Genomic DNA, 25,568 nt, shown 5'->3' on the forward strand with positions numbered 1-25,568 from the left:
GAATAAAGCATGCTGTGATTTCCCCCCTCCCCGGGGATAAGCGATTTTGCATAGCATGCTATGGCAGGTATTTGCTGCGGAATCTGGGGGCAGATGCCGGCCTTAGATTCCACACTGCATATACAGCCGTGTGCATTGGGCCTAACACTGATCAGCGAGGGTCTGTCCGCTGGGAGTCCATCAATGCTAAGGACTGGGTGATTTAATTTCTAAGGAAGTAGAAAACATTGCATTTATCCTTCATTAAAGTGAATGGATCTTAGAGAAAAAACATGCTAAACAGTAGCCATAACTTCCAATCATTCAGCGAGGAACACCTTGGATAAAAAACCTCCTCGTTCTCAGGATTGGTGTATTCCACTAGATGAAGGACTGCAATTTGTCAGCCATTACATGTATCATAGTAGACCGCTTGTTAAAGTAACTGTCCCTGTTCCCACATTATGGGGAGTCCGTACTTACCTCTCCAAGGTAACAAATCTGTTTATGTGCAACTTCTACAAAAACCTCTATAATAAGGTTCACAGTCTCTGGGGTATTCTTATAGACTTCCATTAACCCAATGCAGTTAGTTAAAAAGTCCATAAGGAAGTTGAAGAGGATGGCCACATTGTCTATCTGCGTGGCTTCTGCAATCCCACAGAGGGCTTCTAGTGTGGCTGTGATCTCCTGCTTCACCTCCTCCTCTTGGCAAATTTGCTGGAAGTTTTCTTGATTTATTACATTCAAGAACCTCTGCTGTAAAGGCTGCAAAACCTGGCAGAGATAAAATATAAGATATATACAAGACCAGTTAGTCATTGATCCTTTACAAATGGGAGGTGGCACAATGCTTCTGCGGCAGCCCTCCTGCCCACGTAACAGGCCTCCCACCCAGTCAGCGGCCTATAGTACCCCGCGAGGGGGAAATAAACCCTTAAACAGCCTGTCAGCCTATATAAAGAGTCAAACACTCAGATGTACGTCAAAATGGTATCAAGTGAAACTACAGGTCGTACTGAAGGAAAAAAAGCCTCCACACACCATTGATGGAAAAATAACGTTAAGATTGTGACCAAAAAAAAAAAAATAGGGAAATTTTTTTTTGCCATAACAGATATGCTGTAAAACAAAAACACCCCCAAAAAGTTGTGTTCTTTTACCACTTTGCCCCACTCAGACATTTTTTTTAGTACATTAATGGTATCATAAAAAAAAAACTAACAAAAACAGCTTGTTCTGCAGAAAAGAATGCCCCATGCAGCTATGTCCATGGAAAAATAGAGTTCCGATTTGTTGAGAGCTGGAAAGAAGAAAAATAAATAAAAAGAAAAATGGCAAGCATAGAAAAACATGGCTGCTTTCTTCCAAACACAGCGCCACCCTTGTCCATAGGGTTGTGTGTGGTACTGCAGCTCAGCTCTTATTCATTTTAATGGATCTGAGCTGCAATCTCACTCAAAACCCTATGGACAAAGGCGGCACTGTGTTTGGAAGAAAGCAGCCATGTTTTTCTATACCTCGTCAACCCCTTTAAGCGAAAGGCCATTAGCCTGCCATGCTCATTACAAGGAGTTGCTAGATATATTCTACACAATTCGATGTTAATTTATACAGGGATGGGTAATTCTACTGCATCTCTAGCCTCAGGGAAGCTCTTTGAAATGATTTTCAGCGCTTTCCACTGCCACACCATAAGCTTTTACTTTGATGAAACTAATGTTTGACACTAGATTAGTAGGAATTCTTTATTGTAAAGGACCACATAACCTCCGTTTAAAGTAGATGCAAAGTTCTGGAAGCCAAAATATCAAGCCCATGACCCGACAAATGAAAAATTCAGTTGTAGACAGTATACAAAATATCAAATCTAATAAAGTGACCAAAAACGACACAAACAGCAACAATAAAAAGGTAAGCCAATACAGATCATCTGTCACCTCAGTCCAGTATTGCTGTTTTGTCTCCGAGTCCATGTGAGCAAACCCTCCGAGTACCAGAGCCTTCATGAGCGTCCTTTGTACAGAGCTGGATAGGTAGTTGAGGGGAGGACTCCTCCGTGCAAATTGTTTGGCAAGATTCCACCAGTTTTCACACTGTATTACTAAATTGGCTCTATGAAATAGAATCTCACTATCAGAATCCAAGAAATTCCCATTATTCTGTTATACAAGATTAGAAAAACATAGCTGATTTTTTTTCCTCCCAGAAACTGCGCCGCACCTGTCCATGGGTTGTGTCCGCTATTATAGCTCAGCTCCATTAAAGTGAATAGGGCCAAGCCGCAATACCCCACACATGCAGTGACAGGTGGGCACCACTATTGAAAGAAAGCAGCCATTATTAAACCCCACACAACCCCTTTAACTTTACTAAAGGTGGTAAAGAGATATTCCTCTATATCAAGCAAATCGCTATATGGTTATGTACAGCAGCATTACAGAAATACCAAACGCCTATATGTGTCCACTATATTCCATGGGTGCCTTCACGCGGGCCGTAAGCATCGTGGATGTCATAGCGGAAAATCTGCAGCATTTACAATACAAGCCACGTGATTTCAGAAATCTCCTTCACATGGCGCGGTAATTTTTCACAAAGAATCTGCAGGTTTTTTTTAAACTGCAGATTCTAAATCTGAAAAATGTCTCTTTATGCTGAAATACAAGGGCTAAATCCTGCAGCAGACCCACTTAAACAATACGGCCATTTGGGTGCAGATTTGGCCACTCCAGTTTTCTATTGCGGAATACCTGCAGCAATTACACCAAGTGTGGAGTCACACCATGGGTTATTCTCTATAGGTTACTGGACTCTAAATGTAAATATAAAGCGGGTCCCATTGGCTCTCCTGACAGGTCGATTTTACTAAATAGTTTACGCTCCATGAAAACCATTGTGGAGCACCTTCTCTTACAACTGTGTATTGTGCTATTCCTCTGGTTATCTCTCCTGGAAATGTATGAACAAATTGACAATTAGGCGTTTACCAGCCTGTCAGTGGGGCGTCTCCATACACACTAACCGTCCAATCAGTGTTAGTGTGTAGGGTCAGAGTATTCACACACTGCCAGGAGGAATAAAAGAGCAATAGCACAATGCAGGGTTCTAAGAATAGATGCTCTGTAACTGCGATTCTGGGGGGATACAAGTATTTACTAAGGCGGTTTATATTCACAAGATTTAACCCTTTCCAATCCAATTTGTATCCTGGTTTTCCTAGGGGGCTTACTCTTTTTCTGCCGTTATACAATGGTGGTATATGCTGGCTAAAGCCAGTACTGCATGAGGTGACACGTTGGATAGGCTCCGACAGCAGAGGGGCTGGCAATATACAGTAAGAGAACCTTGACGGATGTCTTCCAACATCGGAGCTGTACAGCCTTAAATCATTATGTCTTCACAGGTCAGACAGTGGATTGGAAAGGGTTAAGTCTGTGCCTGAAAAATCTGATTTCTATGAAAACCACAGCAGAAATCTGCGTGTTTAAGCACATATTTTAGCCATGAATTTGCACATTAGTTGTAATGGATTGGTTTCATTCAATAACGCTAGTGTGGAAAACTAGATGCGGAGTGCACAAGTGACATTTTCTAAGACACAGCTTTCCATTTTATTGGCACACTTCCCTGACGCAGACGTGAAGCGAATTCTGCACGGACTGCACGCCAAATCCAACGTGCAAACAGAACAAGTCCGGAAAGCCAACAGATACTCTATAAACGAGACCTGGATGCAACTTACCTCTCCCTCCTCTCCACCAGGGCTACTAATAACTGTACAGTGTCATTGGCCAGCTCCTGCTCAGAGCTCCACACCGAGAGATTGCTGATCACTTTTTCTAGAAGATAACCAATGATCCATTGGGACCCTTCTGTGTCGGCACCGAATGCTGTATTTAACGGCAAGCTGATCTAGAAGACACAGAGAAATTATCCATACAGGCCACGAAGACAGACCAAGAATCTGCAGCACAGCTCACAAAACGGGGGATTTTTCTCCATTAACTTAACTTCCTACCTGGTCATACAATTTTTCATCCACAAGTAGATAAGTCTTTGCCCACCGTTTCAGAAACCAAACAATGTCTTTCCCCATCTGGGGGCTTAGAAGATGGGTTAAATCCGCCCTCGTGGCACGAGACTCTACTTCTGAAGCTCTTAGAACTGCAGAGAGTAACCTGCATTGGAGAAATGTAACAGTGATAAATCACCCAACACCGGCGCCTCTTCTCAACACAAATATATTAGATTTTAGTAATATTGATCAAGAATTGTGCCTGCTTTTTTCCAGCTATGTCAGAAATACATCGAACCTAGAGCACACTGTGCTTTATAAAAAAAAAAAAAAAGCGCTACAAATGCCAGAGTCAAACACACTATGTAGCACTTTTGATGATTTGGGCAGCCTGTCCACAGGTGTTGCGCTGCGAGAGCCGCCGCCCGGGAGCAGGAGCCTGCAGACGGATCTCCGCTGTCAGTCTATCTGACAGATAGGCTGACCGCGGAGAAGTCGCGGCAATTCACAGCATGCTGCGAATTGCCGGCCGCAGAGAATTGCAATGATTCTCCACTCGTGGAGAGGGGGGCGGCGCTTAAAAAGATCCACCACCTTAAAAAGATGTAAGTGCAGGTTTAAAATCCATTTATTAAGCTCAGAAAAAGGCATAAGTTTGGGATCACTGTAGTCTTACTTGACCCACAGGATAAAGAAAACCTCATTTTTGCAGCATCATGAATGTCTAAACGCAACCCCTAACCTCCGCCCCACCCCACCTATCACCACGGAAAAAAAAAGGAGTACATTTTTTCCATTTCTCTCCACTTTAAAACTTTTTAAAGCTCCCCAACAGATTATACATGTTATGTTAAATGGTACCATTAGGAAAAACAAAAAATTAAGAAGGGTTGCAGCAGGAAGGAGTTAATAAAAGACCAAGCAAACTTTTTTTTTCTTTACTGATGCCCATAAAAACCATTATTAAATTGTTAGGAATTTCACGACTGATGATATACCAGACTGACCTGATAACGGAATCTGTCCTGTTACACCCAGGTATAGAAGATGCTTTCTCACCAGGAGATCCCAGGATTTGCAGTGTTGTATTGATGTCCACCTCAGTTGATTGTTTAATTGAATATTCCATTACTTCTGGAGGTATTAATGGAGTCTCACCCTGAGCATCATCAGCCAAGAGGTAGCCTGCATTAACAAAACGCAAGTCAGGCTTAAGAATATTTGCACTTTACCCCCTTTGCCACCACATCAGTTAAGTGATTCTATTAGAAGCTCCATGAAATAAACACTAAAACAAATGGAGAATGAATTTTTGGTCACAATCGATAAGCTCATTGCTTGAGTGAACAGCACGAGCGGTGGTTTTATACTTACTACCATTTACATATAGACCTGCACACCAACAATTTCTGCTCCAGTGACACTGGTAGTAATGTGATACAAAGAGGGGAGTTGAAGTAAACCAATGTGACCTCAGCTATGGAGATCCCAGACTGTCTACAAGAGATTCCAGACGAGGTCAAAGTGATTCCTCTCCACTGACCCCAGGAGTGCACCACACAAGAGATTTATCGCAGACAGCCTTGAACGTGTGCATTCTCTCAAAGATGACAAACTCACTTCGGGGATTGTACACACCTTCATAATACCATGCTGTATAGTTAGTGCCTAAAAAAGTGGAAGGAGGGTTTCTACTTTTATGTTATGGATCAGATTTCCCCACCACCACCTCCCCACTAAATATACATCCCTCGGGGTCAAGCACATGGTCGTATTATGGATCTGTAGAACGCCCATGGAACTCTATAGAACCCCCCACAATTGGCAGCTTTCTTTCTATAAACAGTATTGGAAGAGAGTCGTCAATCGTTGTCAGGAGGGAGGGGGAGTTCGAATGCTGCTCATCAATACAAGGACTTGCAGCTCCTGCAGATACAGTTAGGGCCAGAAATATTTGGACAGTGACACAAGTTTTGTTATTTTAGCTGTTTACAAAAACATGTTCAGAAATACAATTATATATATAATATGGGCTGAAAGTGCACACTCCCAGCTGCAATATGAGAGTTTCCACATCCAAATCGGAGAAAGGGTTTAGGAATCATAGCTCTGTAATGCATAGCCTCCTCTTTTTCAAGGGACCAAAAGTAATTGGACAATGGACTCTAAGGGCTGCAATTAACTCAGAAGGCGTCTCCCTCGTTAACCTGTAATCAATTAAGTAGTTAAAAGGTCTGGGGTTGATTCCAGGTGTGTGGTTTTGGATTTGGAAGCTGTTGCTGTGACCAGACAACATGCGGTCAAAGGAACTCTCAATTGAGGTGAAGCAGAACATCCTGAGGCTGAAAAAAAAGAAAAAATCCATCAGAGAGATAGCAGACATGCTTGGAGTAGCAAAATCAACAGTCGGGTACATTCTGAGAAAAAAGGAATTCACTGGTGAGCTTGGGAACTCAAAAAGGCCTGGGCGTCCACGGAAGAAGACAACGGTGGTGGATGATCGCCGCATACTTTCTTTGGTGAAGAAGAACCCGTTCACAACATCAACTGAAGTCCAGAACACTCTCAGGGAAGTAGGTGTATCTGTCTCTAAGTCAACAGTAAAGAGAAGACTCCATGAAAGTAAATACAAAGGGTTCACATCTAGATGCAAACCATTCATCAATTCCAAAAATAGACAGGCCAGAGTTAAATTTGCCGAAAAACACCTCAAGAAGCCAGCCCAGTTCTGGAAAAGTATTCTATGGACAGATGAGACAAAGATCAACCTGTACCAGAATGATGGGAAGAAAAAAAGTTTGGAGAAGAAAGGGAACGGCACATGATCCAAGGCACACCACATCCTCTGTAAAACATGGTGGAGGCAACGTGATGGCATGGGCATGCATGGCTTTCAATGGCACTGGGTCACTTGTGTTTATTGATGACATAACAGCAGACAAGAGTAGCCGGATGAATTCTGAAGTGTACCAGGATATACTTTCAGCCCAGATTCAGCCAAATGCTGCAAAGTTGATCGGACGGCGCTTCACAGTACAGATGGACAATGACCCCAAGCATACAGCCAAAGCTACCCAGGAGTTCATGAGTGCAAAAAAGTGGAACATTCTGCAATGGCCAAGTCAATCACCAGATCTTAACCCAATTGAGCATGCATTTCACTTGCTCAAATCCAGACTTCAGACGGAAAGACCCACAAACAAGCAAGACCTGAAGGCTGCGGCTGTAAAGGCCTGGCAAAGCATTAAGAAGGAGGAAACCCAGCGTTTGGTGATGTCCATGGGTTCCAGACGTAAGGCAGTGATTGCCTCCAAAGGATTCGCAACAAAATATTGAAAAAAAAATATTTTGTTTGGGTTATGTTTATTTGTCCAATTACTTTTGAGCTCCTAAAATGTGGAGTGTTTGTAAAGAAATGTGTACAATTCCTACATTTTCTATCAGATATTTTTGTTCAACCCTTTAAATTAAACGTTACAATCTGCACTTGAATTCTGTTGTAGAGGCTTCATTTCAAATCTAATGCGGTGGCATGCAGAGCCCAACTCGCGAAAATTGTGTTACTGTCCAAATATTTCTGGCCCTAACTGTATAAGCGGATTTCAAGAAAAAGTACAGTAGCAGATAATGTATATGAGGCATCGATGGAATCAGGGTCTCACTAGTTTATGCTACGCTCAGACAGGCGAATTAAATCTGGTGACTTAAACCGTTTAATCCTGGCCGAATTGCACAAACCCTTCCATGAGATAAGAAACTATGCCAAAAGCACACAAGTACATAAGGGATTCTCACTAACCTGTAACTAAAATGAGCCAATGAATGTCTTCATACAAGTCATCCAGCACTTTATTATCTATTGACCCCGTTCCTGGTGAGGCCAGTAACTGCTGCTGGTGCCTTTGTAGCTGCCCGTGAAGTCTCGTCACTCGATCCTCTAACAAGCTGAAAGACCAAAATTACACTGTATCTAATACTTAGTGCAGACAATCACAATTGCACTATATAGAGGACTATGGACTTTACAGGATGATTAGAAGCATTGCTCCTAGGAGAGCGGCTCCAGGGGTCCCATTTGCTCCATAGTAGAGAGCAGGGAACTGACGTACAGTCGACTGTATGCGGCTGTCATGTGCAGGGGCGTGGCTATAGAGGGGTGCAGGGGTAGCAGTCGCTACCAGGCCCTAGAGCCTTAGGGGGCCTAAAGGCCCCTCCATGACATAAGATGACACCAGTATTATGAGATGCACATGGTAGGTTGGGGGTTCCAGTCACAGATTTTGCATCGGGGCCCAAGACATTTTAGTTACGCCTCTGTTCATGTGCAGGAGGACTAACTTCGTGTTATCTGCCATTGATAAGGAAACCACCAGACTATAAGGCCAGCTGAACACAAATGTAATTCAGTGCATGCTGCCCGCATGTGATAGTCATGCGGCACGAAGCAAGTATGCAATGAGGATCCTCACTGCTAATAAAATGAGGGTGTCCTGTACCTAGTCAGCAGAGGTATGCAGTGGTCCGCTGCTATTCTACCCAGCATGCCCACGCTGGCCAGCTGATCAGAAAATAAGTCACGATCGTCTTCCTGAATTTCATTTATTTCTTCCTCCTCCCGGGAGGCAACACCATTAGCAGTCTGGGGAGAAAAAAAAAAAGAGACAGTTAAAAATATTTCACAAACCTTAAAAAAAAGCTGCAAAAATTATGAATATTAAGTTACCACAACTTGGTTTCTGACATCAGTTTTACCTCCACTGACTAGATAAATCACTTATTAGATGTGTGCAAAAATCAGCAACCAATACAAGCATGTTCTTTATCAAAGGTCCGAATATATACATCAACATGTTATCACAGTGCCCTGTTTTAGATGATCCAAGCATGAAATAAATCCCAATAAATTTAGTCAGCTGTTCTGCTTGCACCAAAATACTATTTTTATGTAGGGCAGTCAAATCAAGCTCATTTAAAAAGGCTGCTATGAAATAATAAAGAAATCCCCGTCGATGTGCCCCACTAGGGTATATGGATGTTATAGATGTGGTTTCCCCCTTTCCTAGTCCAGTGGTAGGAAATGGTAACTAGCTACTGTCTATTGATAAACAAGAAAACAGATTTGGTGGTCTTTGTAAGTTTTGTCAAAAACTTACTTTTTTTTAATTTTTTTTAAACCAGATCTGACTGTGTCGGCATTATTTAATCTGCTGTCCACTTTCTCATTGTTAGGTCTCATGCACAATTGCACTATGATGGATGGAAGAGGAAAATGGAATCCATAAGAGCAGGAATCCAGAATCACTGTCCAAAACAGTTTCATCCTACGACACAACTGAACAGATTCCACTGGCTTTAATAGGGTACATTCAGCTTCTATTACACCGTTTACAGTATGATATAGTGCAACATGCTTCACCATTTCACCTTGCATTTGAACAGAGATTCCAAAAGAATCCCCGGACTCACAATGGGAACGAAGCCTTAGAGATAACAGCAGGGAGAAGGATACACACCAGTGAGTGGAAAAAGCATCCAAGTTTTCAGAGAGAGCAGATCACGAAAGGTCACACAAAGTGTATATAGGGAGGAACACACATGGGCCAGAGTAGATTTCTGCTATAATGTATCTAGCATATATTATAGTAAGTGAAACTGGCAATATGAGGGAAAGCCTACTAATGCAAGGCCCCACCCACTTTTTGGAACCATGGTGGGGCATGGCATAAAAACTTTGGCACGTGAACCAAAACTGCAACTTTTGTACGCCAGGAACCAGATATAAAAACAGCGATGAATATGTCCAATAGTCTGCACTTCCAGCACCCATTACTGAGAGGGACAAAGCCGCATGAAGCAAAGCCATACTACAAACAGATTGCATATATGACATGAGGTCTGAAAACAAATGAAGGACTGAAATTTGCACACTGAAAGTTATTGGAATTTTTTAACTCAAGGTAGCACCAAGAATCATTTTTTTCCCCCATGTCAAAAGTGTTCATGGCCTTTACAGGAACACTATGGTAAATTATTACCAGGTGGCTTAATGAAAGAATATAGCCCTGGTAACCAGCTTTCACAAAGTCCATTGGAGACCTTTGAACGAAAGAGGAAACCTTTAGAGCTAGGTACCCGACAAATAAAGGTTCGCCTACACGAGGCAGATGGGCTTACATGCTTTGATCAAAATATGTGCCAAGAATCTCATATTTTATGTAGTTTGTATAAACAGTGGTGCAATATTATTCAGATGGTAGATGTATATATGAGTGCAGAGATACAGGACAATGTTACTGCACTTAGGAACTATCTTTCTGTTGTATCAAGGGGGACACTACCTGGATGATGAAATTACATGGATTGTTCCACACCGGCAGGAAGAGAAACTCCCATCAGTTACTGGCAATGAGAGGCTCCTGTCACACAGTTATAATGAAGATGACAGTTTATTCTCCCTGGCTGTACACTTACTTATGGTATTTAACCTATTCAGGAGGACATAGAGGGTATTGATAATCACACTGTCCTCCCAGCGGGCATAGATGGTAGTGGCTCTAGCGCGTCATGTGACGATTTGCTACTGCATCATGGGAATAACAGCACAGAATAGTGAAAGAAAGCGGTTATCAGACACCATCTTGATTTTTAGATTTCTATCAGACAGGAGACTGCACCGCATGGCAGTGACTAATATAGAGTGCAACAGAACGGATGGAAAGATGTGTTTTTGCTGGAGTGCTTCTTAAAAGGAAATAGGCAAATTCTGGCAACACAACGGGGGAGTTTTATCAAAACATTTTTAGGTGTAGTTTCAAAACACAGTTTAGTTTACGCATTTCTCCTTTTGATTTTATGATTAGTCAACTTTCACATGATATGGTTATACGAAGGGGATAAAACTCCCTAGGATTTATGGGGTCAACAATTCAAGCTTCTACATTGCCTAATCTATGGATCCTTCTCAAGTGTTTTAGAACTGGGCCCAGAAAGCAAACCGTTGCCATTCCCACTACTAGAACCAAGCAAATATGGCAGTATATGAAGGGACAGCGAGAACATGCTTGCATCAATCGTTCCAGTTCAGGTCAGGATATTCTATCCCTCTATAATGGCTCAAGATCCAATCAAAGCCGGCATCCTATTAAAGGACACTGGCACAGGGAATATGTTTACAGCATTCGTTCCAGTTTAGGTCAGGATATTCTGTCCCTCTATCCCTCCGTGAGGCCAACAAGCCATTGTTAATGAGCGTATTAACATTATACGCATATGAAAATTAAAGTGGGTACAGAGAATTAGGCGGGCATCCTGAAGTAAATCTGCTACACACTTCAGCACTTCTCGCTGCACACTTCCCAGATTCCTGTCTCTCCTTAATCTAAATCACCAAACACGTCTCTTTTGGTGACTTCAAAGCTGCAGCTGCCGACTACAGAGGGCTTCCTATCCATTTGTAAGCCCTGACTACCGCTTTGAAACCAAGTAGAGCTGCGGAATGTCAGCTGTGCTTTAATTTGTTACTTTGAGCTAAATAACTTATTTGATAGAGTACGGCCCCCCCTTCATATACATGACACTTGTTACTCCAATTGCATTAGCATTTTGCCCTTAGCATCCTATATATGTGGATTAACGAGGCTACATGCCTTTAACAAAGTACAGAATTTTTTGAAGATTATCCGCTTTACTGTCAGGGTGAATAGTTGAAAAGGAATCAGAGGACACAGTGAGCTAGTCACAATAGCATGGTGTACTGCAATGCCTACTGATAAGTAGTCGCTGCAGATAGAGAAGCTCAAAATGCATATGGAATAAGATAGTAGTCCTGCACCCTTCAATGTCCATTCTATTAGAATACAATACTTAAAAAGAATTAGCTAAATCACCTTCAGAATTGTATTTGAGGTATGTAGAGGATGTGCTGGTGCTATACAAAATCAAAAGGACACTGGAGAAAAAAAAAAAAAAAAAAGAATAGTATTGCTCCCATTTAGGCCGAGATGGGAAACCACTGCTATGGCTACTGGTCGCCTGGCTGGAGCTGAGTGCAGATTTGGTAGCTCTCATTGAAGTGAATAGCTATGGAAACAGCACAGTGTGCTACACTGTTTCCATAACTCCTCGAATTCACTTCACTGAAAGCTATGGAAACAGCAGGAAAGCCTACCTCCAAGCCCGCACCATTTGGTGCAGGTTTTATCGCATACTTCTGTGAATCCCACAGTGAATCCCACAGTAGAAGCGGTGATGAGCCTGAGATACTGTGAAATTAACTTCCACACTACACATCAATTTCCACACTGGTTTTGAGCAGATCATTTCCGCAGCTTGTAAACAAGATTTTTAAAGTCTTAGCCACTTCGCTCGTATGGTAAATGCCGCCGAATTTCCGTGTGGAGGACTCCTCCCTAATAGCACTCCATTGATTGAATAATAAATGGTCACAAAACTAGAAGGAAAAAATATATATATTATACACCCACTGCAATGCTGCTTGGGAAAAAATAAGGAGCCGCCAAAAGGGAAACATTGTTGCAGTCAAATGTGAAGTGAAAAATGATCTGGAGGAATTTAGGATCCCTATAGTGACTCAAAACAAGTTTATTCAGAAAAATGGTCTTCAAGTATTGGCCACTCCTTAAGAAAAACGTTATTGGTCTTCCTTTCACCAGATAGGGCCCAGCTTTGTCTATAGGAAGAGTAAGAAAATGGGAACCTTATGGTCTCCATGGTGGTAAAAAAAAAAAAAAAAAAACTGGGAAAAGCATATGGAGAATATAAAGGAATTCGGTTTTAATCTGTGCAGAAATTGGGAAATAAAGTCAGGAATTGCACATAAGAAATGTCAGCTGTGGCTGTGCCACAGATCAGATGGCTTCCATTGACTTCTATGAAAGCTGACCCATGGGATCCGCAGAAAAATGGAGCATGCTGTGATTTCTTCCCGTGCGATCCGCACGCCGGTAAAAAACAAAACAAAAAAAACACAACAAACAAAGCACATCCGCATGCTCTAAATTGTTTTGTGGATGCTAATGCATCCCTATTGGCGACTAGAGCCGCGGATCTCTCGCGTGTGGATTTTATAATTAAAATCTGCACGTGGACATTGGGCCTCACTGTGGACGTGCCACAGATCCGCGGGAAAGCAGGAGATTTAAAGAGAGAAAAAAAAAAAAAAAGATATTCCACTGCACATGCGTCTGACACGTCAGCTGGTGCGCCAGACGCATCTGCTGTGCTGAAGGAAGATGGGGGACCTGCACTGGATCAGGACAGGCAAGAAAATGTATTTTTCTGTCCATGTCCGCAGGCACGGCTAGATTCCGCTGCGGGATTTAGCAGTAGAATCCGTGCGTGCAAGTGGACATAAGGCCTTATTCAAGGTGAGGTATATGTAATAAAATGTCCTTGCAATAAGTTGTATATAGGATGCACTAAACGCATATTTAAAAGACCAGAGTGGGGAAACATTTCAAAAAATATTTAAATGTACATTTTATTTAAAAAAAAAATAAAAAATTGTGTCATCCCCTCTTGAAGCATTATGCTGATAAAACATGAAGGGAGTTGGGGGTTTCTTAAAAGGGTACTCAGTTTTTAACTATAGAAAGTATATCCAAGCATGAGGGCTAGTGATTTCATTAATAAAACAAAAACAAAAAACCCCACACGTTAAGCGCAGGATCCCAATGGATTCTTCTCAGTACGGAACCAAACAGATTAATACAGCCAGTTCGGTTTCGGCCCGGCTTTGTTCCGATATTTTGAGCCAGATCTGCGACACAACCTCGGAGTTTCCAATGCAGATCCGTAACCGGCCTTACTTCAGATGTTGATTTGTCCTTTTGAGCATATCAGTAGTTTTGCTTACTTGCTTCCACCTGTTTGCGCACTGGTTTGTTGTGTTAGATTTTTTAAATTACTGCTACTGTAAAACACTGCAGATCTTCCAGTCAGTTCGGCTGCAGAGGATCCACATGACATCTGCCACATGTGAACAAACCCTGACAGCACCACATCACAGAATGTGGTCAAACTGCAAGTCTGTGCACAGCACCGCCCTCAGCCGAGGAGGACAGAATTCGGTTACTTCCCAGCAATCAGTAAACTACAGCTTATGGCAGTGATAAGTCATAACTTGTAGGCAGTGGAAAACCCCTTTAACAGCTTTCGGCAAGGTGGTTATATAGAATATTTTTACATTATACACACATTGCTAAAAAGAAAAAAATCCTCCCCTACAAGAAGTTGTCGGAAATGAATGAAACTTTCTCTGTGTGATTGTAACATTAATATTAGTAATTGATTACAATATCAGAGCAAAAGGAGACTTTATTGTGGAAAACTGAACCCTTGAAGGGAGGCTCTAGTACCCTATTGTACTGCCTCAAGCTTGGATACAAGATATGATACAGGTGGGCATGGAGGCTCCAGTACCCTGTTGTACCGCCTCTAGCTTGGATACAAGATGTGATACAGGTGGGCATGGAGGCTCCAGTACCCTGTTGTACCGCCTCTAGCTTGGATACAAGATGTGATACAGGTGGGCATGGAGGCTCTAGTACCCTGTTGTACCGCCTCTAGCTTGGAAACAAGATGTGATACAGGTGGGCATGGAGGCTCTAGTACCCTGTTGTACCGCCTCTAGCTTGGATACAAGATGTGATACAGGCGGGCATGGAGGCTCTAGTACCCTGTTGTACCGACTCTAGCTTGGATACAAGATGTGATACAGGTGGGCATGGACGCTCTAGTACCCTGTTGTACTGCCTCTAGCTTAGATACAAGATGTGATACAGGTGGGCATGGACGCTCTAGTACCCTGTTGTACTGCCTCTAGCTTGGAAACAAGATGTGATACAGGTGGGCATGGAGGCTCTAGTACCCTGTTGTACCGCCTCTAGCTTGGATACAAGATGTGATACAGGTGGGCATGGAGGCTCTAGTACCCTGTTGTACCGCCTCTAGCTTGGATACAAGATGTGATACAGGCAGGCATGGAGGCTCTAGTACCCTGTTGTACCGACTCTAGCTTGGATACAAGATGTGATACAGGTGGGCATGGACGCTCTAGTACCCTGTTGTACTGCCTCTAGCTTAGATACAAGATGTGATACAGGTGGGCATGGACGCTCTAGTACCCTGTTGTACTGTCTCTAGCTTAGATACAAGATGTGATACAGGTGGGCATGGAGGCTCTAGTACCCTGTTGTACCGACTCTAGCTTGGATACAAGATGTGATACAGGTGGGCATGGAGGCTCTAGTACACTGTTGTACCGACTCTAGCTTGGATACAAGATGTGATACAGGTGGGCATGGAGGCTCTAGTACCCTGTTGTACTGCCTCTAGCTTAGATACAAGATGTGATACAGGTGGGCATGGACGCTCTAGTACCCTGTTGTACCGACTCTAGCTTGGATACAAGATGTGATACAGGTGGGCATGGAGGCTCTAGTACCCTGTTGTACTGCCTCTAGCTTAGATACATGATGTGATACAGGTGGGCATGGAGGCTCTAGTACCCTGCTGTACCGACTCTAGCTTGGATACAAGATGTGATACGGGTGGGCATGGAGGCTCTAGTACCCTGTTGGACCACCTCTAGCTTGGATACAAGATGTGACACATATGGGCATGGAAGCTCTAGTATCCTGTTGTACCATGTCTAGCTTGTTGTTCATTCTAGATCCTTCATCTATCAGTCCAAGGAGAGCCGCTATAAAGAGCAGATCTCGTTTAACATGGAAAGCACATTGTATTCAATGGGTACAGTGTAATGCTTCATTTAGTAAAAGGGTGGCAGGTTTTGCTTTTAGGACTCATTTTAGGAAAAAAAACAAATAAGATCAGGATCGTTGAACACTCCTATTCAGTAAGATTCCTACTGCAGCTTAAAATGTGCCCAAGTTTCCAAAAACTTTTCAAAAAGTAGCTCAGGCCCTGACTGGTTGCTGCTTTGCTGTTTGCACCCAGGCTAAATTCTATCAATTCAATTTTCTATGTAGACTATTTTTCTGCTGCCCTGCCGTTTGCACCCAGTTATGGGTGAGGGAGGTTTTTCTAAGCCAGTCATTCTGGCAGCGCTCCACTGGCCTGGACTTCCCATGCTGCCTTGCACAGCATCTGGATGCCTGCTCCTCTGTTGCGTATAGCAACTAATAGAGTCTCCCTGTATTCTTTTAGGGCAAGTTCAGACATGACAAAATTTTTTAGGCACAGATTTTTCCAACTGCAAGTTTGCTACATATGGATTTTATGATGGATGTTACTCATTGCAAAACCCTATTCACTTGCACTGTAGTTTGTTGCCAGTGTTCATTCGAAAGCTACACTCAAAATTCTCAACAAGTTAAGGTCTCTGAACATGTCCTTACACAGTCACTTCATGGAGTGGAACACTCACCAAATTCCGGGTGCCGTCTGGAGCAGCTAGATGGCACTGGATGTAGGAGTTGAACACCTGGACGGCATGCTGGGTAAAGAAGCCTTTATGGAAATGTTTATCATCTTGCACCAATGTGAGCCAGGATTCAAGCAGCTTATCATAAGCTTCCATGTATACCATGTCATCTTTGTCAAGCTGCAAGAAAAAAAACGAGAGATTATTTATATACACACACACACACACACGTTATTCCCAGTCACTGATGTAAAACAGAGCTTGTAAACAAGGATGTACAGCCCACCCAGATACCTGCAGCACATGTGCATCACCTGGCGCTTACAATATAGGCTCTATAATAAGGGCTCCCTGTCTGCCATCTATGAAGGTATGCAGCTATCCTGTATACTGATGACACTATCAAACATTCTTATCCTGGGAAAAGGCAAAATGTAAAGTTTGCTTATACGATCTATTGGATCAAAGGATTAAACCCCCAAATCAAATCAGGTCAATCCAGGTCCAATGGGGCAAACCTACAGGAACAAGAATATACTTTTGCTAAGCGGCGGCAACATTACATTGTGGACTGTGTATATAAAACACATGGGTGTCGTATCATAGCCTCTAAATCCTTTATGCTTGCCATATAATCTCCGCAGTCTAGACTCCCCAGTTCAAAGCCGGTGTGACTCGGTCAACAGATCATATAGCAGGACTGCTGGAGACCCGGCAGCTGGGGAGACCCGTCAAAGCCGGGACTGCAAAGAAAGGCCTTGATTCCTTGCTGTATATGAAAGGACGACGGGGAGAAACTACAAATCTGTCAACTCTTCTAAAATGTGCGCTGAAAATACAAGTATGAACAGAGTCCTTCTAGTTCAGAAAAGGGAAAAAGGTGGCCATTCGCCACAATGACAGTTACCCCAGGTTAATGTGCACTGGCAATTCTGTCACATCTTAGCAGATATTAGCCGGTATACTGAGCAGTTTGTGACTTAAGGGGCTGTGCAGGTTTTATGTAGTGGGATCGAGAGCGTTTCCCGTCCCTCAGAAACAGCACCACACACAGGCTTGTCTGGTATTGCAACTCTGCCCGATTCAAGTCATTAGGTAGGATTTCTGGTAGAGATGAGCGAGCATACTCGTTAAGGCGATTTACTCGAGAGAGCATTGCCTTTTTCGAGTACCTGCTGCCTCATCCCTGGAGGGGGGGAGCAGGGTGGAGAGTGAGATTTCCTCCGCAATCCCCCGCCCCCCCCCCCCCCCGAATCTTCAGGGACGAGACAGCAGGTACTCGAAAAAGGCGATGCTCTCGAGTAAATCGCCTTAACGAGTATGCTCACTCTTCTCTAATATCTGGAAAACAAATATGCCCTTTTTTCTCATACTAGAAACTTTTTTAGGCCACTTTCACGTGGCTGAGAAAATCGCACAAGAGGTGTGTTGCGAGATCCACAAATCTCGCATGAATATGAACCCCATTCCTTCGAGAAAAAAATTGCGTAATGTCCTTTGTTTGGGCATTGCCTCGAAACATGTCGCCCATTGTTTTCAATGGGGCCGACACGGTGTGCGATTTATTTAAAACAGTGGGAAACACTTTTGCATTAGACATCTGATGCCAGGTATGTAGACACAAGCTAATATCTGGGGAAGATTATGGTCTTCAATGAACAGATCAGTTGGAGTCCAGATCAGTACTAATAAGATGAGAACAGGAATTAGGTGGCTGACACAAAAGCATATTACAGCCATAAGGATGAAAGTCTTGGCCTGACCAGGGGGATCCTGACCTGAGCACAGGAAGCCATGATGCTCAGAGTTCAGATTCGGATACCCACAGTCCCCTGGGACAGTCATTGCAGGCGCAGAAATCTGGCACTGGCCTGTAGTTGTAGTGGTAATCCGGTTTCCAGGAACCCTCCATACAAACACCTTTATATTCCTGGTTGCTTGTATGGAGGATGATTGGGGAAAAAATATATTTTTGAGACAGACTGAGACCAGAAGTGATGCAGACAACTGATCATTGTATTATCCCAGGCAGAGGGCTTTATAAGAGGCATGTATGTTTAGGATACTGCACTTCAGATTGAGGACACCTGCACACAAACATGTCTGATTCCAGCTGCGGGATACCACAGCGGAATGCAACCCTGTGCCCGTCCGGTGTTGCCCACGTACTTGTCAGCGCAAATGGCCTTCTGTACTGCGGATGTTCCGGACAGCAAACAGTCGAATATGCGCAGTACAGAATCTCCCGTACTGTCGCTAGGCGATGACGTGGATCCCGCGATGCTCACTGCGGAAAAACTGCAGTACGAACTGCTTCCGTTGACTTTAATGGAAGCCGTCTGTGAGGAGCCTGCACTACAATAGAACATGTTGAGATTCTTTCCCCTGCGAGCGGAAAATGGCAATTGATTTTCGCTCATGGGCAGGATGAAGCACTTTTGCTTATCATGTAAATTGCAGGAATTTGCTGCAGACACCGGCCCCGGATTCCGCAATACAAATCCGGCCGTGTGCAGGCAGCCTAAAGGGTGTTCGATAATTAAATGTTCTGGTTTAGTGCATAACTTTACTACAATAAGAATTTGATATAATTTTGTTGAGTCTCAAGGAATTAAGAGGCGTAACCAACATATACCCTGTTTCCCTGAAAATAAGACCCACCCTGATATTTCAGGATTTTCGGGGAGACTTGAAATATAAGCCCTACCCCGAAAATAAGCACTAGCTGCATTACATTAAAAAAAAATAATAACTTACCTACCGAGCAGACTGGTTCTGGGTCCTCCTGCTACTGTCCAGAGTTCTGCCGCACGTCCTGCAGTCCTCGTTCACCCACAAAATCATTCATTCCTGGTTACGGGTTTGATAAACCCCACTTACAGGAAGCGAGGGCTCTGATTGGCTGAGCAGCGCTCGAGACGCAATCAATCAATGCAGCTCTTGATGAACCAATGCGGTGGCTGTGATTGGTTGCTCAGCCAATCAATGCAGCGCTCGATGAACCAATCAGAGCCATCGCGTTGTAGAGGCGGGATTTTTTTGAATTAGCCAATAGTGCATCTCAGCACGTAAGGGCTCTGGAGAGCAGCAGGGGTTACCTGGACTGAGCCCGCTAGTTAAGTATAAGACATCCCCGAAAATAAGACAGTGCCTCTTTTGGGGCAAAAATTAATATAAGATAGGGTCTTATTTTTGGGGAAACACGGTACCTCCATGACCAATTCCTTTTCCTCCTCTCAGAGTAGTTTTATAATTAGTTTTTACCCTATGATAAAAGTGCTGGACTATCAGCATATCGGGATTATTGGATGTGGAATATTCTAACTATCCCTATCTTTTTCCTACTTATCAGATGTACAGCAGAGGCTTTATGCCACGCTGCTAAGAGAAAAACCTACACACTTGGCTGTGTGCACTTATGGCAGAAACAGCTTTAAACTGGCCATACATACAAGAATGCTTTCACCTATATTTACACTTGCATTTGGAGCCTTATGAAAAGTTTACTGGTATTTTTGAAAGCAACAAAAGCACAGACTGAAGCACTACTCAAGTTTTCAATATTTCTGATGGCAAGAGCAGTACTTCAGCCTGTGGTAAGAAAAGAAAAATCACAGCATACTCCATTTTTGCGCGGCTCGTGGACGGCTTCTATTGAAGTCAATAAAAGCCATCTGATCCACGGGACAAGTAGGGGTTTAAAAAAGAAAATAAAATCTGTACTGCGCATGTCCGGTGGCGAGCCGTGTACACTATCTGCAGTACTGATTAGGAGAAAAAAAAGCAAGTACCCGCGGACGCTGCTGCGGCCAGGGTCGGATTCCGCATGCGGAAACCAACCCACCCCTGTGCAGGCGGCATTACGCTTGTATACTTGTGTAAATAGAAAAGCGCAGCATTCCATGCTTTTCTCACACACAAAAAAAATATATAAAAATGGAAATGTTTTAGGTTTTGTTTTTTTGTACGTTACAGACTATGGGAACCAGATGGAAATGTATGCAAGTTTAGATACTGTACATTTAACGTACACTTGTTTAAATTTAATGCCTTAGTGAAAAGAGTGTTAAACTACAAAACTTTTATAAAGTTTACAGCAAAAAATTACAGTTTTAAGTGTTAAAAAAAACACAACAACACTGACAAAAAAAGGTTACATCGGGTTAATTGATACGTTTTAAAATGTGCAGGTATATGCTTAAAATGGCATGTGTTTATTTACTTCAAGTACCTTTAATCCATACGTTAAGCCTACATGAAAGTCCTGATGTGTACAGCCCATGTGTTCTGCATGGAAAGAGGAGTGAGCAGATACCAGACACCTCTGGTGGCAGGTCATTCCCCCTCAGAACAAAAGGATCGGGCATGTTGAGATCCAACAGCCTAATCCTTCTTTCTCCACATCATCAGCCATCTGGAGTAAATTGGAACAATCCCAAAACATTGGCTGGTCTGCCAGTGTATGTATGGCAGGTTGAGCCAAAATTAATTTAATGTGTATCGCAACCTTAAGATCTGAAGTTTCCCCCCCAACAAGTACAGCCCCCCACGCCAAGATGCCAGTTGTACACCTGGACGTACACTCATATTTACAGCAAAATCATGTGAAACTATTACTTACTACTTCCTCCAGGGCCGCACTTCTTCCAAATGAACATGTGAGGTGTGTGAGGCAGTTCACGAAAGATGAGAACAGGTCGTTAGGAATGGCAGTCAGAATATTGCGTGGAAAAACGGTTATTAAATTACTGATTATATTGGAAATTCCCACCGCTTCCGAATCTTCTATTTCTATCCTGAACAGAAAAGAAACAAGATTAAAAAAAGGCGAGAAAAACAGAACGCGGAACGTGTCACACGATGAGAGCCTGTGCTAGAAATAACTGCACTTCTCCGAGTAGGAGCCATACGCACCCATTAATTGTGTTTAGTAATCCTTCAATGAAATGTGCCAAGTAATCTACTTGTGACCTCTCGTCAGGAAAGATGGGTCCGTGAAGAGACGCCAGCTGTGCCAAGCACTGAAGAGAGTCTTGTGCCATGTCGGAGTCTTCCCTGATTTTCCGATGAACCTGTAGGGAACACTTCACGATCACCAGCTGTATCACAAAAAGCACGCCACTTTACAAACAGTCTTACTAAAAACTTGCCAGGCAAGCAGCAGATCTCCTAGTCTAAGTTTGACGGCAGTCCCCTTTTCCACCGGTCTTACACTCATAATTTAAAATAGCTAAAAAGTTCCTGGGTGCTACCTTCATCTTGAAGGCCGAGCTAAAACAGATGCCAGCCCAAGACTCACTGCTCCTTCTAAAAACAGCAGTCATGACAGTTATCTGGATTATGCCAGCTATGCCTGAGCTACTGCGTCTGGCTAAACTTAGATGACAGTTTCAAATCAAGTGTATACGGATGTAGCTTTGATGGAGGTAAACACCACAGGGAGTTAATCAGGGGTCCCGGCTGAGGCCATGCCTCTCACTCACACAACAGTCAATCATTCACAACACTTAATATGAAAGGCTGTGTGTTACCAGCGCTGCCAGGACCCTCAGCTATCTGCCAACAGCATTGTCACGTCTCCCAATTAACCAGTTCAAGACCTCTATTGGGATGTCTAGCGCCCCCATGTGGTAGCAATATTTAAAGACAATTCCAGGCAGTAATTAGGTGGCTCCTAGGTCCAACTGTTCTGATCCCGGTAGCAGCTTCAGCAGTCATGTGCCATTCAAAATACTAGCTGGACTTGTATAGTTATTAATACCAGGCAGGAAAGCTTTCAAGAAGAATTGTATAGCCATTCTGACATGATTTCTAGAGCCTCATTGGGCTAAAAGATTTAATAATTAGAGATGAGCGAGCATACTCGGTAAGGCGATATACTCGAGAGAGAGCATCGCCTTTTTCGTGTACCTGCTGGCTCGTCCCTGAAGATTCGGGGGGGGGGGGGGGGAGGGGGCGGGTGGCGCAGCAAGGGGAAGCAGGGAGGAGAGAGAGAGATCCCCCTCTCTCTCTCCTGATCTCCTCTGCAACCCCCCCCCCCCCCCCCCCCCCCCGCTCACCCCCGCGAATCTTCAGAGACGAGCCAGCAGGTACACGAAAAAGGCGATGCTCTCTCGAGTATATCGCCTTACCGAGTATGCTCGCTCATCTCTATTAATAATAATGTAAAATCTAGCAACAGACCCTCCTTAAACATGGCACATTTGGAAAGTAGTGATCTCCTAAGTTACAATGTACTCAGGATACAATATCTGCAACATACGCTGTACGTTGAATCTGGTTTCAAGTTACAATGGCTAAGCAAAGGCCAGTGTGAGAGTCCGGAGCTCCGGCACGGGCACTTTGCAGGAAAATCCAGCCAATCAGCATGGGTGTTTCACTAGTGAAACCTTCACATTACTAAAGTGCATGCGTTGACTGGCTGTATGGTAGCAGCTCTATAGTACAGTATAAGGTTATTTACACAAGACGAGTGCGATATAGGTATGGGAAAATCTGTCCTATATCACATTTTTTTATTTAATTTTTTTGTCAGTGATTTTCATGCACCAGTGTGTTTTAGAGTTTAAAAAAAAAACAAAAAAAACAAAACTAAATACACGTTTATCACACCTGTAAAAAGTAAATAAAATAAATACACATCTGCATCCAATAGTGAAAATGGTAAAAAATGCATCACACTTACATGAAAGTGTGATACGACTTTTTTTCACACTCCCGTAAAAAATAATGGACAATTCCCATGGCAGAATCGCCCATAAATATGACATACTGTAATTTTTCGATCTTGCCCCATCGATGTGAGGTAGGTGGGGGGGGGGGGGATGGCTCATATAAAAGTAACTCATTCCTTCCAGTGCGAGTTCCATCCATATCACAACCGAACTGAACGAACATGGAAATATCGCCCGTATAAATACCCCCCTCTATGTTCTGCTCTTTACCTCTATTAGGGTGAGCAGCTGCTTTCACCACCAGATGAAGGCCCCCTGTCAGTTCTCTGGTACACAGTGTTCTGTACAAGACCCTGATGAAGCTCCTGTCCTCACCATAGTAAGTGATTTACATCTTCCAGCTGCTCGTTCCTCTATAATTAAGGACTTTATCTGTATTCGTTATCTGTTTACATATTTTTAAACTTCCATTCCCATAACCTTTGGTTGAGATTTTGGGGTTTCGGATTTAATTACCAATTTTCCATAGAGTTATGGTGTCAACATACGGTATTTTCAACATACAACAGTCGTCCTGGAACCAAATATTGTATGTTGGAGGACACAATTGTATAAACAATACTTGGTCACAATAGATAAAACAGCGAGATGTGCAATTTTAAAATAAATACTGGATAGTTTAATCAAAAGTGTACTCGACTGGGTACCATCATGGTCAACACAGACATGAAATTCCGCAGGTTCTTCATTCCTAGAGCGAATGAAGACTCAAGCATTTTCACCTAATCAAAATACTACAGAAACCTGATCTGTTCACACAATGTGTATTATGTCCTGAGGAATGTAGCAGGACACACACAGCAGTCGGAGAAGGTTACCGCTCAATTCACAATTACTCCGATTTCAAGAAGGTCAGCATTATTGTAAAAACAAAAATAACAACCCGCAAGGCGAGTAGCTACAACACAAGCCATTCCCATGTGTCCATTTATCAGGCAGACATCGTCACGGTGTAATTTGACAAGTATCATATCTTCACAGTTTGGTCTGCCTGATTGACTGAACTACTAATGAGCGATGAACACCTGCAGCCTGGCAGCTTCACAAGATCTTCGGGGGGGAATAGAAAGGGCCTTTGGGGGAAATCAGAATATTTTCATCATTCCGACAACCTATTTAACTATTATTCATTTATTTTTTAATATATTGGTTAGACGTTAAAATATTCAACATCTAAACAGAAAACTGTGTAAACATGCAGGGAAAAAAAGGAACGCGCAAGTTATTTCCTTAAAGGGTTTTTACAGCATTGGAAAAACATGGCTACTTTCTTCCAAAGCCAGCAGCATATTTGTCCACAGGTTGAGAGTGGAACTGCAGCTCAGCCCTAATCACATCAGTGGAGTTGAACTTGGACAGCAAACTGGTCTCTTGGCTCAGATATAACCACTGCGACGTCCTCTTTTTTTTTTTTGCAAATAAGGGAGATGGAACAATACCTCTGCAGCGCCACCTATTGGAAGGCAGCATTCCTGCAAGTCAATGTTAGACTCTTTATACAAGCCTTGTAAGAATGACTGGGAAATCCCTCATCTTCTAGATGCTCTCCCTAAGGAGAAAGGTAGTGTTGCTAGTCCTTTTTTGCATGTTGAAAAACTTAGCGGACTCCTACTTCTATCGGCTGAGAATTCTGCATTACAACCAAGAGAACCAATTTAATATTCTTAGATCTTCTGTAAGTCATTTTTCCTCCTTCTCACCCCCTTTTCATTCAGATAGTACATGTAAAAAAATAATGTATATGGAGAGGGCAAGTATTTAAAGGGGTATGCCCAAGATCAGCTTATCAATAGGATGGGTGACAAAGTCTGATTAGTGGGGATCTCACTGCTGAGACCCCCAATGATCCCAAGAACAGGGGTTATATTTCCCCTTCTCCTCCTCCCTTGCTGCACTCGCCCATATTACACAGCACTGCTCCTTCATCTTAATGAGGCTCATGGAAGTAGTGGCGCCACACATGTGTAACCACCACTCCTTCTCACTGCAGACGATACAGAGAGCCTGCAGTGAGGACGAGAGGGGAAAAGGGACCCCTGTTCTCAGGATCAGTGGAGATCTCAGCAGCGAGACCCTCACCAAATTGGGCTTATCACCCATCAATAGAATAGGGATAAATCAATTTTTGGAATACTCTGTTAAGTTGCTTTGCGTCTCGTTTTCTAGCCCAATATAAATTCTTTTTAAGGGGAATGTTTAAAGTTAAAATATCAGTATGTTGCCAATTTCTTCCAAAAAACAGCACCTGTCCACGGCTGGTGACTGGCATGGCAGCTGAGCCCCACTCACTTGAACAGAGCCGAGTTGCAGTACCAGACAGCCTACGGACAGATGTGGTGCCATTTCTGAAAGAAAGCAAACATGATTTTCTAATCTAGGAACAACCCCATTAATGCAATGTCCATTTAACCCCTTAACGCAATCAAACATA

At 43.1% G+C, this 25,568-nt stretch overlaps 1 protein-coding gene across 1 annotated transcript in view; it reads right to left on the bottom strand.

The window, feature by feature from the left end:
- Positions 1–25,568, bottom strand: part of XPO4 (exportin 4) — a 92,239-nt gene that overhangs the window by 9,982 nt on the left and 56,689 nt on the right. The window contains exons 8-17 of the mRNA XM_066582176.1: positions 21,318–21,475; positions 21,025–21,199; positions 16,407–16,583; positions 8,494–8,636; positions 7,797–7,942; positions 5,005–5,182; positions 4,001–4,160; positions 3,725–3,894; positions 1,920–2,094; positions 463–756 (exon numbers count right to left, since the gene is read on the bottom strand). Coding sequence (XP_066438273.1) covers positions 463–756; positions 1,920–2,094; positions 3,725–3,894; positions 4,001–4,160; positions 5,005–5,182; positions 7,797–7,942; positions 8,494–8,636; positions 16,407–16,583; positions 21,025–21,199; positions 21,318–21,475 — 1,776 coding nt within the window. The remainder of the gene's footprint in view (positions 1–462; positions 757–1,919; positions 2,095–3,724; positions 3,895–4,000; positions 4,161–5,004; positions 5,183–7,796; positions 7,943–8,493; positions 8,637–16,406; positions 16,584–21,024; positions 21,200–21,317; positions 21,476–25,568) is intronic.

This window comes from Eleutherodactylus coqui, chromosome 1 (assembly GCF_035609145.1).
Source record: "Eleutherodactylus coqui strain aEleCoq1 chromosome 1, aEleCoq1.hap1, whole genome shotgun sequence".
Lineage (NCBI taxonomy): Eukaryota > Metazoa > Chordata > Amphibia > Anura > Eleutherodactylidae > Eleutherodactylus > Eleutherodactylus coqui.